Raw genomic sequence first — 19,911 nt, 5'->3', positions numbered from 1 at the left:
AACAATTATTTTTACTCAAGAGCAATACTCTAGCTTGAGGATTAGACATTTTTATTTATTCATTCATTGCACTAATACATGTTTAATTATTGATAGTCTTCTTATAGGGAAAATATAGAGAGGAAAGGCAGGGTCAAAGATGAAGAAGCTGCTTGGCTTGGGCTACTTGTAGAAATTTAGACCATTAGCCAAGCTGTGTTATATTATAAAAGACAGTTTTTTTAAATGAATCCAAATTCTAAGGCTTTAATAGTTGAGCCATAATGAAATTCTTTATGACTCAGAGGCCAGAAACATGTATAGCCGTTTAGGACATTAAGCTATGTTTAAAACTAATAAGAGAGTCAAATGTTTGTCCAGAAGTCATAACTCACCCTTTGTGTACTGCAATATCCTTTCCACCAAGACAGGGTATTTTGTGATGCGCTGAGTGACCAGCAGAATGCACTCTGGAATTCCTCGGCGTCGAGCCAAAAGATTACTATTTCGGAGCTTAAAAAATATATATATACATTTTTATATATACAAATTCTACTTGTATTTACTTTGCAGCTGTGAATTTAACAACACAAAGAATCTGCAACAGTACAATTCTATTCATACTTAACATAATATTGTCATTAATTAAAACAAAGCATTGTTGTTAATTTAAATTGTATACTTTGTCATTAATTTCAATACCCTAACTCTCCAAGATTTCAAAAAGTTTCAAGTTACTCTAATGTGTTTGTAGGTAATTCCAAAAGTCAGCAAGTTCTAATACTTCTAAATTCCGGAATCCATGAATAGCAAAAGTTTTTGAAAAGCAGAAATCAAAGTTAGATTTTGAACTTGAGTTTGTGGTGTACTATTTCTTTCTCCAACAAGTCATCCCCTACATTTGTTATCATTCATTATAACACTTAAAGTTCCCTCTAGTCTGGGCAATTTTTTTCTAAAAATCTCAAAGTATTACTTAAGTTTTCAAGTCCTCAACACACACTTAGGTGGGAAAAAAAGGGAGTAGAATCCAGTAGCATTCTTAAAATGGCAGATAAAAATTTAGAATCCAGGAAATTTTATAGGACAAATTTCTTCAACAAATAAATTGGAAGCAGAGGAAAGGAGGGAGAGCATTCAAATTCAAAGAGATTTTAGAGGTCTAGCTACCATATACAATACGTGAACCTTCGTCACATCCTGATTTAAGCAACCTAATTTTATGAGATAATCAGTGAAATTTGAAGATATCAAGAAATTATTATTAATTTATTTTGTGATAATGTCATTGTAATTTTTTAAGATATATTGTTTGGAGATTAAATATGAAATTGTATGACGTTATGATTGCTTCAAACTAATTCAGTGGAAGTTGGGTGGATTGTTTATTTTTACTTTGGTTTTTCTGATGTGTAACTTGTCAGGGCATGAAACAGCTTCCCAGGATATGACCAATATTCTCAGAAGTTTATAGAGCATAATCTCCCAAATGTAAGACACAAAAGGAAATGATATAGGAGAAATATTTTACCAACACTGAAAAAGAGACTTTTCCATCTCCTTTCCCTGAAAAACATCACCTAGATAGGAAACTTGTTTAAGTCTTATAAGAAACAAGCAGAAACTATTTCTCCATGCTGGTTTATCACTTTGTAATAAAGTTTTAAAATACTTGCCTTAATGAAATTCTGAAACTTTTTATTCTGCTGGAGTTCCTTAAAGAGGTTAACAGCTTCTTTGTGGTGACTACAGAATTCTCCATATATTTTCTTCATTTTACTTGCATTTTCTTCTGAAAACTGAGAAGAATAAGATTTAAATAATGGCTTATAAATTTAGTAAGTTCTAAATGCAGAACAGATCATGTAATTTTTCACATATTTCAAAACGTTCTTTGCAAATAAAGAATAAGCATCATGGGATTTCTGAACACAATCACTTCTCTTCCCCCAAACACTTTTTAAATTAAAATAAAAGTAGCTGAGTGGTAAGGGTCAACCAAACATATTTATATTATTCTGAACTAATACAACTATCAAATAGCCAAATGAAAAACATTTGATGTCTTCTATTCTCTCTCATTTGTTTTTTAGCTTTTGTGCAAATTTATCATTTCAATTTGTAGTTTTAATACTTTTATAGATTGAAGAAAGGGTATGTGGCAATATTTGGGACCTTCAGGAAGGTCTGGCCTCCCCAAAAAATCACCAGTTGTAGTTGGTATTTACATTGGCTACTGACCAACGTCCATGGACTCAATACTCAGTAGGGAATTTGATTTTTGTTTGCACATTACAAGTGGATCAAGATGCAGCCCATTGTTAGCTAAGATGAAACCAGAATGCCAATTTATTAACTAATGAAGAGAAGTAGAGATGTGCTCTGGATGTTTCAATAAGCCTGACTTATAGAAAAATATCCTTAGAGAAATCTACACAGAAACCAGGTTAGAATCACAAGGTGGTGTGGAGAGAACTAACCGAATGATTTGAATACCAATTTTTTAGACTATGATAGCCTTATGTGCACAGATCATATCCACCCTGACCCTTGAAAAGTACTTAGAGTTTTATATCACCATCACTAGTCTTTTCATCTTTGCTTACAGTTTTTTATCTATGCTTGGGGTAAATATATCTCAAAAGATGATTTTATATCACTTACAATCACTCAAAAAAAAATTAGGTATGAGTCTATCAAAACATACACAGGACTTGTATGCTGAAAAGTATACAATGCAGGTGAAAGAAATCAAAGCTCTAAATAAACAGAGAGTTACACAACGTTCATGGGTTGGAAGACTCGAAATAATAAAGATGTCAATTCTTTCCAAATTAACATACAGGTTTAATGCAATTCTTCTCAAAATCCCAGTAAGCTTTTTGTAAATACAGACAAAACTATTCAGACTATTCTTGAATTGATATGAAAAGACAAAGGAACTAGAATAGCTTAAATAACGTAAAAAAAAAGAATAAAGTGGAAGGACTCAATCCTCTAATTTCAAGATTTATTATCTAGCTACAGTTATTAAGGCTGTATGGAAAGATAGGCACACAGATGAGTGAAACAGAACAGGAATCTAGAATGCTCCTGTGATTTTTGACAAAGGCACAAAAGCATTCAATGGAGGAAGGATAGCCTTTTCAACAAATAGTCCTGGAGCAATTAGACATCCAGACTCCCCCCAACCAAAAAAAGAACCTCAACCTATTTAGTTTCATAGCCTTGTAGAAAAATTAACTCAAAATGGAACACAAACTTAGGTGTCAAATATAAAACTATAAAAATTTTAGAAAAAGAAAGAAAAAGAAAATCTTTGGGACCTATGGCTAGACAAAGAGTTCTTAGACTTGAAACCAACAGCACAATCCTTAAAAAAAAAAACTGACAAACTGGATTTCATCAAAATTAGAGAATGAGAAGACAAGTTACAGATCTGAAGAAAGTATTTGCCAATTACACATCAGACATGTAAAGAAATCTCAATATTCAACAGTAAGAAAACAAAAATCCAATCAGAAAATAGGAAAAAGACATAGACATTTTACCAAAAAGGATATACAGATGGCAAATAAGCACATGAAGAGATGCTCAATATCATTAGCCATTAGGGAAGTGCAATTTGAACCACAATGAGATATCACTTTATACCTCTTAGAATAGCTGCAATAAAAACAACAGTGACAACATCAAATGCTGGTGAGGATGTGGAGAAACTGAATTACTTATACATTGTTCATGGGAATGTAAAGCGGTATGGCCACTCTGGAAAACAGTTGGCAGTTTCTTATAAAACTAAACATACAGTTACCATACAACCCTTCCTGAAATGAGCCAATATAATGTCTTGGAGACATTAATGAAACCATCACAGGCCCAGTGGGGGAGCCACGTTATTGGAGAGCCCATCACATCAAAAAGTCTAAGTAGACTTTTCATAAGGGAATTACTTTATGGCTGTGACTCTTGGTGGGGACAGCAACAGGGCCACAGATGATTGACCAAGTCCTGTAACACACAGAGGAGTCAGGCACTGGCTGTTAAAAGCTCTTAGGCATCAGTCCTGAAGACCAATGTCAAATAAAAGAAAACCAAATGCATCTGGAAACAATCACAGTGAAATCAATTCCATTTCTCTATAAGTTTTTAACATTGTAGAGAGTCTGATAACCTTTAGGTTACTGAGGTCAGGCCCTTTACACGTCTCTTACCTGCTGTACCAGAATATCTCCAATTCGGTTGATCACAAAATTCCTGTCGTTGCCAGCACAGGATTCCTGTCTTCGCTCCTTCATGCTGTAGAAGAAATGCCTGTGGATCTCAAGCAACTCATCTAAACAGGGGAAGATTTTATCCACGGTACTGTGGTCAAGCTGCAGCTCCTCTTTCATGCCCTTCCTGAAGATCTCGGACATGATGAACAGGGTCTGGATGTGATGCAGCTCTGTTTGCATTAGCTCTGAAATGTGTGAGCGGAAACGTGTTAAACAAGCTGTAAAAAAACAAGTATCCTTGAACCTAAATTAGTAACTCAACACTGTATGTTACACAAATAAAAAAGAAGGAATGTTTAGGAATAACAAGAATATTTCTTCCAATATGAAAGCCAGCATTGACTAAACATTTAAGTTTAAAATACTAAACCATTTTCCTTTTTCCAGATTTTAAGAGGATATATTGTATATCAAGTCCAATAGGTAAGAATCTAATGTATCTGAAACTCTCATAATATATGTAGCTAGCATCTTTAGCTCCTTCAGCTAGGAACTAGATGCTCTATGAAATATAACTTAGTTTGCTGGTTTTCTTTCTTTCTGTGGTTTTTGCATTGGGTAGGAGCACAATTAATTTGGTGAGTTAAATTGAACTAAACATAATAAAGTTCCTCAATGCAGACAACCATAGGTCCCTTCTATTGCAGGATCTGTCTCCAAAATTCCATTTTCTCCAGGGGAAAACAATGCATCACAATCAAAGGGCACCATCAAGAAATTGAAAAGACAACTCTCAGAGTGGGAGAAAATATTTTCAAATCATATATCTGATAAGGAACTTGTATCTAGAATATATATTTTAAAAAAACCTCTTACAACTCAACAATAAAAAAACAAATAACAATTCAAAAATGGGCAAGGGATTTGAACAGATGTTTCTCCAAAGAGATACACATAAGCCAAATAAGCACATGAGAAGATGCTCAACATCACTGGCCATTAGGGAAATGCAATCAAAACCAAAATGAGACACCATACACTCTGATAGTGATAATAAAAAGCTGGACAATAAACAAGTGTTGGTGAAGATGTGGAGAAATGAGAACCCTCAAACATTCCTGGTGGGAATGTAAAATGGTACACATGCTTTGGAAAACAGTCTGGCAGTTCCTTAAATGATTAAAGTTGCCATATGATCCAAAAAGTGGAAAAATCCAAAATATCCATCAACTGATGATTAGATAAACAAAATGGAATATTAGCCATAAAAAGGAATGGATTACCTATATACATCACAACTAGGATGAACCTCAAAAACATGCTAAGTAACAGAAGGCAGGCACAAAAGACCACCTATTGTACCATTCATGTGAAATGTCCAGAATAGGCAAATCTATAGGGACAGGAAGTAGATCAGTGGTTGCCAGGGGCTGGTGGGAGGGGGAAATGGGACTTGACCTACAATGGCTACAGGACTTCTGTTTGAAGGGTTGCAAATGTTCCTAAATCAGACAGTGCTTAACAGTTGCACAACATTGTGAATACACTAAAAACCACTAGGTTATATACTGTAAAGGGGTAAGTTTTATGGTGTGTAAATTATATCTCAATTTTAAAAATGCATCATGAGAGAAAATTATTCCAAAATCTATGGGCGTACCAGAAGTACTAGTTCTACATTAATGGATATTTCCAAACATATTGCATGTTTTGAGAAAGAATCTAAATATCAGCCACAGAAAGTAAATAAGTCAAAATATAGTTTTATAATTTTATCATGAACAAAAACCTCTTTCATTCAGAATCCACTAATTTGAAGTATCATTATTTCCTACAACGATTTTAATGCCTACTCTGTGCTAAGCCCTTACCCATATCATTTCATTTAATCCTTTACTCCATTTATCCATGATGACCCCCCAAATAGGAATGACTTTCCTCATCTTTAAAAGGGAAACAATGAGGAAGAGAGGGGGAAGGATTTGCCATGGAACACAAGGCTTTCCAACAGCAAAGACCATACTGTGTGTGATAATTCATCCCAAATGGGTGAGATTATTTTTAATAACACATGAAACTGTAAAGAAATGAAGAAAAATGACAGTATAATATAAATTCCTTGAGAAATGCTAAAAGGACAGCATCTTCCTTTCCAGAGTAACTCCCAACTATACAGCCCTCGGCAAATTTCAAAGCACGCTGGCACACCATCTCGACTGACCTGCAGAACCACCACCTGAGGCAGGTGAGATGGTATCCTCATTGCCCAAGGATGTTTTGGCCAATACTTGCATACACAGGATTAGTGAAAACTAAAACCTGATCTCATCTGTAAAATTGGGTATCTTCTTGGAACCCCTTTTTAGCATCTACTTTGTATTGAAATTTTTTAAAACTTCATTTTTCCCCAAATTAGTCTATAATTTAACTTTCCCTAATCCAGATTGCCTCACCGGCAAATAGCATAAAATCGTCAAGTCTCATCACAGTTGAAGTCTGTACTCAGGACTGCAGCACACAGTGGAACTCTGCCCTAGCCCAAGCGTGGCTGCTTGCACCTCAGTCTCTGTGCATGGCCCCCCGTACATGCAGCCAAACTGTAAGGCCTGTGCAGGAACCCTGTCTACCCCACATTGAAATGTGTGAAAGTTCACTGTGATTCTGATATAGAAGAGGTAAGAAAGTTGTAGGTCAAACCTAAGTAAACTTGAAAGGGATATGAGAAATAAAATTTGCTCTGTAGCATGTATATACGATGCTTCATTTAAGCCTCACAACAACATTTTAAACCTGAGTATTATTATCACCATTTTACAGATGGAGAAACTGAGCTACAGGCAAGTTAAATAATTTGTCTGATATCAGGTAAATAGAAAATGGTAAACTAACACCTCTTGTATTATCCAGGAGCTGGATTATCCAGGAGAATGAGCTGGAACCCATTCTCCTAGGTAAAGTATCATAAGAATGGAAAAATAAACACCACATGTACTCACCATCAAATTGGTACCAACTGATCAACACTTACGTGCACATATGTAAGTATCATTCACTGTGTGTTGGGCAGGTGGGGGGGGGAAGAGGGGATGGGTATATTCACACCTAATGGGTGTGGTGCACACTGTCTGGGAGATGGACATGCTTGAAGCTCTGATTGGGCAGTGCAAAGGCAATATATATAACCTAAACATTTGTACCCCAGTAATATTCCAAAAAATAAATGAATTAATGAATGAATAACAAAAAGAAAATGATAGAACTGGGATTTAACCCAGGTCTATCTGGTTTCAAATTCCATGCTTCTTTTTTCTATGCCACACAGCTTCAGCCCATAGAGTATATTTGAAAAGCTTACCAAAAATGACATCCTGTCTTTTGATGACATTCTTCTCCTGCCTACTGCAAAATGAAGGATCCACCACAAGACTCCAAGATTCTGCTTCAAACTCCTGGGCATCACTGCTGAGGTCACTCCACAGAGAAGAATCCACGACATCTAATACGTTTTAGAAAAGAAAAGCCCAAAGCAGTTACACACAGCATCAACAGACCTCCCTAGGAGCCCATGTCTCTGGATTCCTCACACTAAATAAACCCGCCATGAACACGGGAGCAACTAGGCCAGAATATGATTGATGTGGAGTTGAAACATCTGAAAACTAGGCTGACAAAATGGTCCAAATCAAGACAGCTTTCATGAAAGCAAAGAAGAGTCAGACATGAAAATAGTGATTGTGTATATGGGCGGGGAAGACATTTGAAGATTCTTTTGTTTGTTTGTTTTGGCTTGCTCTATTTTTGTTTTATTTTTGGTAACCTTCAGAGTCCATAATGTACCTACAGATTCTTGAGCCCACTGATTTCTTCTGCCCCAGGTTATCTGCACTGTTTGCTCAAATCTGAATTTTGTACTTGTCCCCTAGATTTGCTCGCAGCTTGGCAAGACATGAAACAGAGTGTAAAGACTCAAGCTGGAAAAGAGTGCAGATTTTCTGTTAGAATTGCTTATGCACACACACACCCCTTTCATGAAAACTAAACTGTATTTATCCAAATGGCACTCATTACAGAGATTCTAGCTCAGAGCAGTAAAGATGAGATGACAATGAATTTAAAAGCTTAAGATTAAAATTTAAAAAATGGGTTCCTGGGGCAGAGTCCACTCCTCTCTCCTGTCACTACTCTCCTTCCATTTGGTTCTCCCTCACTTACTGATGAAACTTGGATACAAAGACCAATTCCCCAGATCAAGTCCTGCCCTATAAAATACTAATTTAAAAGTGTTCTTATTCCCCTAGAAGTAGCAGGCAAAAGATGAGAATAAGTATCTCAGAGATTCAGGCAAGACTAGTCTTAACTGACTAAAGTCTATGTTTTTAATGTAGGATTCTATTCCAATTCATCAATAGCTGTAAACATTTTTTAATGATAAGCATGCAACATATTTCATTCTCTTCATTATGCTTGTGACATATTCCTTCAGTAATGTGTTCATTTAAAAATTGCCTCTCATTTTCTTGGTCACTATCTGGTTGTTTCCTCTAGGGCTAAATTTTCATTCTTTTAAAAAGTAGAATCTATACCAAAGAGACATCATGAAACAGAATTCTTTTAAAAAGAACAAAAGAATATGCTTCAACCTTATGTCCTTCATAAAATATTCCTTTTGGCAAATGCTCACAGAAATACAAATAAATGCAAATGTGTCTTCTCCTCACCTTCCATTATGAAAGATTCCGTGGAGGGAGAAGAACCCACAGACTGTAGCAGCTCATCCGAATGAGATCTGCTTCTGCAGTTGTTACTGTCACTCTCAGACTCCAAGGATGTCACTGACCTCCTGAAGCTAGGAGGGAGGAAGGGGAGAAAAGTCAACCCCAGCAGCCTCTCTGAGCTGTTAAGATGTCAAAACACACTAAGCCTTACCTTTCCAAGGTAGTGCCCGGAACACTTCTGGACAATGGATGGACCTGCCCTGCAGTTTCCTTCCTTCCAGCTGGCAATCCAATAGGCATGGAAGAAGAAGGGTGCAGAGAGAGGCCAGGCTGTGGGACGTCTCTGAATGAAGAATCTGGAAATCAGAATGGATGCTTCATGTGGTTTCCATAGAGGATGGTAATTACAAGTAAAGCCAGTCACTTAAAAGGCAGAAAGCTAAGTCCTTGAACAACCACTTCTAATGTGTCACATGCCCAGCCTTGAAACGAGTCTCCCTGCTACGGCCTGACACTTGCTACAAGTGTCCTTCCATGGCACAGCCTCCCGATACCCATGCTGCAGGCCTGCTTCCGCATCTCCACTGGAGACTGCGAGTGTTTGGGATCGCACACACAAACAAGAAAATGGAATGGGGAAACACTGGGCCAGCTTTCCCATAAATTACCGCTGTACTCCTTCAAGCCAGCTGTAAATAGGGGCAAGGTGTCATTAGCACTATTACTAGAATGCATATGGTGTATATAAATAAGCATACACACACAGAGCATGTCAGTGGAATGGAATGACGCTGGGAAGTCTATTCTTTATGGTATAAGGATCTCAGGCAAATGAAACCTGTAAGCCAAGCTGGGCTGTTCTCTCTCACACATGGAAAACTACACAGTGCTTTATGCTTTTCTGGTCGGTTCAAAAATGTCTAGGCATAGATGCATTTACATCTCAAAATGATTCTCAGAAAATATTTCAGTCCCATATGATAGCTGTAGCATACACATTCTCAAGCAAAAGGGAAAACTATTTAAAAAGATCCTAAGGTGTTACAAAGGACTTTACACATACATGTATGATTTAATTTTATTCTCATAACTCCCATGTAAAGAGGCCAAATATATGGTATTTTATCAATTCAAAGATGCTTTTTACTTTCATGCTTAACCCTGTGAAATAGAGAAGTGCCTTACAACTGACATCTAAGAGACTGCTGGGGTCAAAGCAAGGGAGTAAGCAAAGTGACAGCTGGGAGACCTGCACTCACTTTACCTAGTACAACATCACACCCAGCAGCATGTGACCATGAATTTGCATACCCAATTGTCCCATGATTGAAGTGGTTTTTAAAATATCAGTCCCACTTCGTTACAGCATTGAAATGAAAGTTGCCATGCACTTAAAATTCCCGCCACAGTCAAGCAATGCAACTTGAGGCAGAAGAAATTGCAAAATCTCTCCCAGGAAAGCAAAGAAAGGATTTTCAAACCTAGGAGTCAATGGTGTGACCGGTTCTTGCATGCAATGTAAAAAAATTTCAAATGCCACCAATTATTTTCAAGAGTAATTGCTGAAATTTCGGCAATATACGATTCAGGAAAAATCAAGGCCACCAAATTTTAAAATATGTAAACAAAACCCCAGCATGCCTTGATACTTCACTGTCATTCTAAAGGTGTAATGAGATTACAGCCTCCAGCACAGCTAATCAAGGTACTAGGTCACCATGGTAATGGACAACAGGGACTGATAAGAATCTACAGACTCCAAACTTGAAAATTTTTTCCACCGAACTTTGTGATTCTTAAGAAGAATGTGGTATATATTTGTATACATAAATACGTGCTACTGCCAAGAAAACATAAAATTATGTACACTTAGTGGGCTTCTCTTTTCCCCAAAAGATGGTTCATAAATCAAGAGAGCATATTCTTCTGACAGCATCTGGGAATTGAGGTAATTGGTAATACCTTCTCCTTACAGCCCTCCCTAATACAAAGATCATATGGTACATACGATGCAAAACCTCTTAGGCTGGCAGAGAAGTTTATATCCTTCTTGACCTCTTTATAAAACTAAAAATTATGCCAAGCATGTGTTATAAAAGAAATAATTGGGCAAATGAGAAAACAAAAGGAGGTATTTTTACAATGGAAAAATGTGTGGTATGTATTAAGTTCTAAAAAGTTCTTGTCGTTTTCCACATCACTTACTTCCAAGGATGGTCTGCGGTTTGTTCTTGTTATATTTCTCTTGGAATTTCTGGTAAAGAATATTAGAAACACATAAAGTAAGATCAAAGCACCAGTGGACTGTAAGAATGTCCGCATACTTACACAGAACAGGATTCTTATCTATATCGTTTTTCTTATTTTATTTCAAAGAGGAATTCAAAGAAAAAGACATTAACTGCAATGAGAAACAAAATGTGATGATAATAAAATGTGCAAGTTTTAACGGAGGGGTGCCTCATGAATACTCCTGGCTTCATTACAAGCCTCAGGGTAACTAGAAATCTCCGGCTCGTGTCCCCAGACCAGGCTGAAAGGGGAGTTCCTATCAATGCTGCCTTTCTCCTTCTTGCTTTTTCCTATTCCTTACTATTCCTCCTGCCTCCAGGAGATAGCTACTTTGAGCACTGAAATGTCACCGTCTAGAAAAGCTCTCAGTTCTGCAATCTGACACAATATGTGTTTCAATCAACACAGAGGTTTGTAGGTTTGTAACTCCAAGTTTCCCTCTGAAGGATCATCATGCTCACTCATGGGCATCTCTGACATCACCGTAGAGTGGGAAAGAAAGGGAGAGAATCCTAGATGCCTTCATCTACTCAATCCCATTGCCAAATACAGAGAACACTCTTCTAGGCCAATGGCTCTCAAAGTAGGGTCTCAGGACCAGCAGCATCAGCATCGCCCGGGAACCTGTTTGAAATGTACATTCTCAGGCTCCGCCCCAGAGTCTGATGGAATCAGAAATTCTGGGAGTGGGGCCCAGACACTTGTTTTAACAGGTCCTCCAGTGACTGTGATGTTTGCGATTTACTACTCTAAGCTTCATTTACGTGCACTCAGGGTTTGCGCTGGTAAAACAAGCAGCTCTGTACAGAAAGCCTAACCTACTACACCACATAGCACAAATGGCCAGACTTGAGCTTTCCTGCTCTTTCTAAAAGCATACAGTTAGGTAACTACACACTGTGAGCATGTGTTATCACTGCAGTGATCACTTTAGCAATGAATCTAGACAGCAATAGAAGAATAAAAGCTCAAACAGATCATATGAAGTAACCAAGCAGGATATGAACACATCATATTCACAGGTGACTGAGAGATTACCTTGGCACACGAAGGCGTGGCGTCTTTACAACCCTTGTGTACATTTGCATTACAGTCTGAAATAAAGGAAAAAGATACAAAAACATCCATCTTATATAAGTTAGTGTCAAATGAGTAAGACTACATCATGCTTTTACTGGTCATTATAAAAATAACATACAGACGTTACAAATGTTTAGACAACTTAATAAGAAGGAAAGAAAAATATTTAAGTCACATGTAGCCCCATCACTCAAGCACAAGCACACTGTTGATATTTTAATTTCCTTGGAGATGTTTTTTTCCCCCCTCTGCACAGGGTCTTATCAATTAAACCTGAAATTATGCATGAAATACACTTCTGTGACATTTCTGTGTCTGCCTGAAAACTCATTCCCTATTATGTGCATTATACTGTAAGAGATCCCTGACACCTGGCTGGCAGCAGCTCTCCACTCCCATACCAGGTAAAAGGCCTACGGCGATGAAAAGAAAGAAAATGAACTCAAAACAGTGCTGGAAAAAAAAGTATTGTCAGGCTCTGGCAAGAATTCCTACTAACTGGAAGTCTGAAGTAGCCAAATTAAACGAGAAAAGTTAGCCCTGTGCCCATGTTTTATGTCATAAACAAGGTGCCTCATCTCACTGGAAGAAGGTAAGGAAATACTTTCCCTGTCCCTCCCTGCTGACGGGCACAGAGACCCAGGCTGTCCTCACTGAAGGCTGTGCAATGTGGGGCTCGCTCCCTGCCAGGGTGTCATCTTCTTGCCCCGTCTCCCCTCCCGCCTCCACACTGCCTATCCCCACACACTGTATCACAGATGGGGGAGCCTGGGTGTGTTAGAAACTTTTGTAGAAGGAATTCTTCTGTAAAGGAAGATCCCATTTAGGTCCATCAAAGCCACTATGGGTAAGTACCAGTGACCCCCTGAGACTTGGGCAGGCAGCTGAGCCCTAGAACGGCCTCCAGCTGCAGGTCTGAGGAGGCGGTTTAGCCAACACCCCAGTGGCCAGTGAGCACAGCCTGAGGCTAATCTACCTATTGGCCCTGCTGGTAAACATCGAAGTTGGATGGCTTTCTGCCCATTCCGGAACAAGTAAATAAAAGGAAAGGGAAAAAAGTAGAGGCTACCAGATACCACAGAACAAAGTTACACTGAAAACTCACTGCAAGAGCAAGCTGCTGAATACTAAATCCAGACACAGAAAAGAAAATTTAGACATTAGAAAAGTATTCTCCATAAGAGACAGAAGACAGAGCTTCAGTAAAATAGACCAAAAGGCCATGAAGAGAGAACAGGATGTGAATGAAATCAGGCCAATAGGACAAGAGGAAAATGGAGCTTTGTGAGACAAGTAAGGCCTGCAAGGAAGCTAAGGGGCAAGAGCAGAATCTCAACCGAACTGAGAAGAATCAGTGTGAGAAAGACACTAAAGCAGGGCTATGAAGTTAAACTTGAAAGATTCCCTCCAGAGTGTGAAGAAGACAGACAGAACTATACAATAGAAGATGTCAAAGATGACAGATAGCAGACATCGTACTTAGCCAAGGAAGAAATCACAAAAATTAGATCAGAAGCAATAACAGTCAAAGCTACAACAGACAAGAATTTTATAAAGCTGAAAAAGCACTCAAAAAGAAAAATCAAAAGGTCTCACTGTTTTCTAAGAAAAATAATTAAATGGCACCTATTCTATGGAAACATCCTAACAATATCCATACGATTAAAAAACTAAAAGTCCTCAAGTATCTAGGCAGAAAAAAGGGGTTACCAACAAAAGAATAAGTCAAGCAGGCCTTAGACTTCTCCACTATAACAGTAAATTCCCAAATATATCAGACCAATGCTAACAGAGTACTGCAGCGAAAAGATTTTGGCCCAAGAATTTATTTAGCTAGATAAGTTGTTTCTTTTGTGTGAAAGAAGCAATGATATATCCTTAGGTAAACAAGGTTTCAGATCAACAGATCAATCCTATTTTAGGCTACTGAGAGCAGAATCAAAATTAAGGGTTCAAAAATGGATCAGCTATAGTAAAAAAAAAAAAAGGAGTTAAAGTGAGCAGTAAAACAACTAAACAAAGAATCGTATCTAAAAAATTGTTGTATATAAAGACACAGAACTGAATAAAAATGTTAACGTTTTCTTGAAATAGAAATTTATACTTGAAAGATTGAACATAAAATATAAAAAGAATAATTTAATAATTAATTCAGTGTACTAACAGAGGCTGGGAGTAAGGGTAAACATAAGGGAAATAAAAGAGTATGAAATTACTAGCCTTACACGGCCTTAAATCAATCATTAGTTGATATTAAAAGATCAGATCTTGCCAAATCCCTGGCGAAGATAAAAGCAAACAACACGTGGTCTAAATAGCTAAGTCAGACATTAAGAAAAACAGCAAGGAACTATAAAAGATAGTTGGTAGCAGTAAAATTAAATATAAAATAAAACCCTTGTTATAAAACAAGATCTTTCAGTTACATTACAGAGTACCTTTGCTAAATTAAAGACATATACCCCAAATCAAAAACACAGAAATAGTTAAGGGAAATAATAATATAATTAATAGGACCAAGAAGAATATTAACTTTAGACAAAGTCAAATTCAATGCAAGAGGCATAATGGCATTAAAAGGGTAATTTTATTTGATTAAAGTTAAATCTTCAATGACAGTGTGATTTGTAAACTTCAGTGCACCAAATAATGTAACATCAAAATATAAGCAGTGAAACCCATTTATAAACAAGGAGAATTTGATAGAAGTACAATTTTGTAGACAATTAGCAACTCAGGCTTTAACAGAGGAAAATTTTATTACTCCATGTAAAAAAACTTAATGTTAATAAGCAAAATTTAAACCACAAACATCCCCCCTGAAAAAAAACCTATAAATCTTAAAGCCCTTTCTCTAAAAATTGTGGGTTAAACAGGAAATCAAATGTACATTTTGACCCACTTACAGTGATACAAGAATTTAATCTGGCCAGGTGAGGTGGCTCACACTTACAATCAAGCACTTTGGGTGGCCAAGGTGGGAAGGTTGCTTGAGGCCAGGAGTTTGAGACCAGCCTGAGCAAGACCCTGTCTCTACAGAAAATAAAAAAATTAGCCAGACGTGGTGGTGTGCACCTGTAGTCCTAGCTACTTGGAAGGCTGAGGCAGAAGGATTGCTTGAGCCCAGGAGTTTGAGGTTACAGTGAGCTATGATAACCCCACTGCACTCTAGCTGGAGAGACAGAACAACACTCTGCCTCAAAAAAGAAAAAAAAAGAAGTTAACCTAAGGCAGTGACCAAAGATGTGGACAGTGGTATGTACGAAAGAATGCTCATTGTCACATTATTTATGTTGTGAAAAAATTAGGAAAATCTTAAATGTACAATAAGAAATATATTTGATGTTAGCATAAAATGAAACATTAGCATTAAAAGCTGATATAATTTTTTATGGTTAGAAGAGACTCCACCAAAATATTAATAGCAATTTCTTCTAGGTGGTAAAATTTTGAATAATTTTAGGTTTCTCCTTAAACTTTCTATCTTCTATGAATACTATTTAAAAAAAAAAGTAATGACTGTTTTAAAGCTAAATATATCCTAGGTACTTTCAGCAATTTCCTTCTACTACAACTTCCATCACAATCCACCTAATCAACTCAATATGAACCAATGTATTCTTTACTGTGAACATTTAGCTTTCAGTGGGCCCCACTCCTGGGCTTTGTCAGCCATAACCACCCGTGAGTGCTGAAGCCAGCTTTGTAAGAGCTGCTGCAGGGGATACACAAGAGTTATTGTAGGATTATAGTCCTTAAAAAACTTAAAGTGTATTTTAGCAGTTAAAACCCAAAGAGATTGTACATAACCTAGTGCTAAAACAGAACAGGATAAATAGATCATAAAAGCAATAGGCAGGAATGTGGGCCACAGTGGTCAGGGAAGACCTCCAAAGAGGAGGTAAAATACTGGATCCACTAGAGGAGTAGGGGAAACTGAGAGAAGGGAGATCACTACAAGCAAAATGGCAGAGGCAGGGAATCCCCTGAGGCAGGAGGAAAGGACAGCAGCATGACACAGCCTCAGCCTGTACCCTAAGGCTGAAGAGGCAACCGGGGGACTAGTTAGCAGGTCACAGACAAGGGACCTGAACACCCATAGAAAGAACTCAGGCTTAGCCAGGAAACACAAGAGAGAGAAACCCTCACATTTACGTGGGCTGATGAACATGGTGTTTTACAAAGATTAATGCGGTCAAAGCACTGATCATTCATTGTGTGTGAAAACACCTGGAGACAGGGAAACCAGCACAGTTCACTCTCAGCAGTCCAGCAGGTGGTGATGAGAACCTCCCAGAGTGGCGACAGTGAGAAGGGAAAGGAGAGAGTGACCAAATGACACTGACTGGGGGGCAGGGGAGGGAAAGGGAAGTACAAGCGACATGTCCAAAGCTGAAGCTCCTGGTGCCATTAACACAAGCAGAAAGGTACCCTTTTGCATGTTGATTTTGTAGTCGGTTTCAGACATGCTGGGTCTGGGAGACAGTGAAATCTCTCGGTGACGATGTCCACATGTAGGTCACCCTGGGAGCCCCTGCGTCTGCGACAGTCTTGGTTCATACCTGTCATTCTACCATAACTCTCAAAAGTGGCCATAAATTACATGGTGCTCAGCCTCTAGACAACTGGAAATGCAGAAATTTAAAGTGAGGGATGAAGGCATTCATCTGCGAGGAATAGGTCTGAATGTGGCACTTTAGAATATAAGACTAGATGACCACATTTAGAAACAACAAAGGGAAAATGAATCAATGCCCAGGAACTAAGTTTGGATGGCACCCAGAGTTAGGAAAAACGAGAAAAATCCAGGCGGTAGAACAGCACAGCAGCGTGCCATGGAAAAGAGGGAAGCACCTGCCTGAAAGAAGGGATGTCGACATGAAAACAGGAGAGAGGCCAGTGAGTGACAAGGAAAGACTATCGGATAACTAGATAGTGACCCCAAGTGTCTGTCAAAAGCAGAGCTTCTGTTAAGCAGTGTGAGCAGAAGCCAGAATGCAAATGGTGAATGAAGAAGTGGCAGGGACGGGCATTAAAGCAGGGAATGGGGATTATCCAACCCAAGGAGTCCATCACAAAGTAGGGGACAGAATGTCCTTGGCTGTGGCCGGGGGCACAAGCGAAAGGGTCATGTCCCATAAACAAGGGTGGAGCAACAATTTACAAGACGTAAGCCCACCACACAGAGAGCTTGCTCTGGGGTGTGGGCAAGCCAGGGACAAGCCATACACAACACCTAGAGCAAATCTTTAAAAATTGGCAAACTAAACTACGTCTGAGCAGCTTGATCCTATTTCAGACCCAGGAAAAGAAAGAAGTCAAGTCTTCCAGGAAAGCAAAATTCAAACACGCAATAAAGCTGGCATAATTAAAGACAGTGTCAACTATAAGAAGAAAATTTTCATGTGCCTTTAATGCCATATGCAGATTATATTTTCATCAGATGTACAACCAAAGATACAATATTTTAAATTTTTGATTCAATCATGTTCTAAGAATTTAATTAGGAACTTTACAGGTAACCTTCCCCTGTTCTTCTCCTCCCTTTGTGCTCTTATCCCACCTCCCAAATATTCCCCCAATTCTGTCTACCAAAAAATACCATGAAATATATTTCACCTGCCTGGGCCTGAATTCTTTTTCTCTGAATTATTCTTTCATTCAGTAAATATTTACTAAGCACTATGTACAGGGCATTGTTCTAGCCACTGTGGATACAGCAGAGAATAAATTTAACAGACAAAAATGCAGCCCCTATGGAACTTATGGTGAAGGAGACAGACCATGAAATCAGTATGTAAGATGTATACTAAGTTAGACGGTGGTAACGCAGAACAGCAAAGATGCCAATGAGGCTGGAGCAGAGGGAGCAAAGGGGAGAAGGGACAGATCATGTGGGGCCTTGCAACTATAGCCAGGGCTCTGGCCTCTACTTGGGGAAAGGGAGTCACTGGAAAATTTTGAACGCTGGGGTGTATGCCTTAACAAGCTCACTGTGGCTGATGCTCTGAGAACAGACTTTAGGGAGTAAAAGCACAAGAAGACCAGTTGGAACACTGTGGAAATGATGGCTTTAGACCAGAGTGGTATCAGTGGAAGAGGTCACAAGTGGCTGGATTTTATATGTTTTTTAAAGAAGAGCCAAGCAATAAGCGTATTGCTGATGGACATAGGATGTGAGGAAAACGGAGGTATAAAGATGTACTCCAAGATTTTTGACATGAGCATCTGGTTGGAATGATGGAGTTGCTATTAACTGAGAGATCAGCTTTCAGGTGAGCACAGGAGGGGGAGATCAGGAGCTGGGTTTTAGACACATGATGTTTGAGATGCTCTTGAGACACTCAAACAGAGAAATCAAGTAGGCAGTGAGGCATACCAGTCTGGGGTTCAGAGAGGCCATCAATTGTGGACAAAATGCACTAACACGTATCATATGTGTGGCACTAGAAAGAAAGTTTATGTAAATGAATTTAGCAACGACCTCATTCTCAGGAAGCTTACTGTCTGGGGGGACAAAATGCAAAGACAGCACACACTAGACCTGAGAACTTACTGCAACACTGGAATGACTCTTTCCCCGGGAGCGTTTTATCACAAACGGAACACTGGAGAACCCCCGAGAATGTTCCAGGGACAAACTGATGTCGATTCAGTTTCTCTTTGTCTTTGGCATCCTTGCTTTTTGTCTTCAGATCAGCGGCAGCAGCAGGAAAGTGTGGGGAAATGATAAAAGGGAAATGCTGTGAGCCAACCTTCTTACAGGGGTCATACAAGCAAACTGTACTTTTTCTGTCAGAATATAAGGACCACACACTGGGGAGCACAATGACAACAAAATGTAATATTTCCCAGGATGTGGTTGTCCTCAATTTCTAATAACTTGGACAATATTCCATAAGAAATTGGTACACATGAAATCTAAAGTAAGTGATTTTAAGGGGAAAGGGGAAAGTATATTAATTGCTGAGAAACTAAGCCATCTATGTTTTACAGAAAACAGGTGCAGAGCTTTAATTACCTTAGATTTATTCCGAGGACTAGTCATCCTGTTCATGAGGAAGCTGAAAGTTCTGCTCACTTTATATTTTTCAGACTCTGATTTTGTAGGTATGATGTATTTATCCCATTCTTCTTCCTGAATTCTGCAATAAAGAATCTGTTATCACAGCTTATAGGACTTAAAAGAGGAAGCAAAGAACAGCACATATCTATATGTGTGTGTGCATATATTTTTTTTTTCAGTTTTTAATGTTTGTTCTAGAAAGAAAGAAACTCTCTGTTAAAAATATACCTTATAGATGGATGGATAGATGAATAGACGTGATAAGGCAACTATCTTACGATGTTAACAATTGTAGAATCTAGATGGTAGGAAATGAGCATTCAGTACATAATTCTTTCAAATTTTCTGCATACCTGATACTTTTCATAATCAAATATTGGGGAAATAAAGAAAATCTTACACTTATAATTTTACACTGAAAACACTCATCTTCCTCTTTACTATGCTAATAGAAGTTCCTTAGGGCACAGAGAAGCCAAATAACCAATAATATGAACGTGGATTTTATTTGCTTTTTGAACACAGAGATAATACTCAGTAGATACATATTTCCTTTGTTGAT

At 38.2% G+C, this 19,911-nt stretch overlaps 1 protein-coding gene across 5 annotated transcripts in view; it reads right to left on the bottom strand.

Moving 5' to 3' along the window:
* ARHGEF28 (Rho guanine nucleotide exchange factor 28) overlaps positions 1 to 19,911 on the bottom strand; it is a 265,920-nt gene that overhangs the window by 54,343 nt on the left and 191,666 nt on the right. For all 5 annotated transcript variants that reach the window (XM_045566117.1, XM_045566119.1, XM_045566118.1 and 2 more), the window contains 10 exons: positions 19,305 to 19,428; positions 18,840 to 18,972; positions 12,242 to 12,297; positions 11,117 to 11,165; positions 9,123 to 9,267; positions 8,915 to 9,042; positions 7,552 to 7,692; positions 4,194 to 4,441; positions 1,656 to 1,778; positions 375 to 492 (listed from right to left, as the gene is read on the bottom strand). In XM_045566117.1, coding sequence (XP_045422073.1) covers positions 375 to 492; positions 1,656 to 1,778; positions 4,194 to 4,441; positions 7,552 to 7,692; positions 8,915 to 9,042; positions 9,123 to 9,267; positions 11,117 to 11,165; positions 12,242 to 12,297; positions 18,840 to 18,972; positions 19,305 to 19,428 — 1,265 coding nt within the window. The remainder of the gene's footprint in view (positions 1 to 374; positions 493 to 1,655; positions 1,779 to 4,193; positions 4,442 to 7,551; positions 7,693 to 8,914; positions 9,043 to 9,122; positions 9,268 to 11,116; positions 11,166 to 12,241; positions 12,298 to 18,839; positions 18,973 to 19,304; positions 19,429 to 19,911) is intronic.

Source organism: Lemur catta, chromosome 12 (assembly GCF_020740605.2).
Source record: "Lemur catta isolate mLemCat1 chromosome 12, mLemCat1.pri, whole genome shotgun sequence".
Taxonomy (NCBI): Eukaryota; Metazoa; Chordata; class Mammalia; order Primates; family Lemuridae; genus Lemur; species Lemur catta.
Note: the sequence above shows the minus strand (reverse complement) of the source record. Positions and strands in the feature narration are given on the sequence as shown.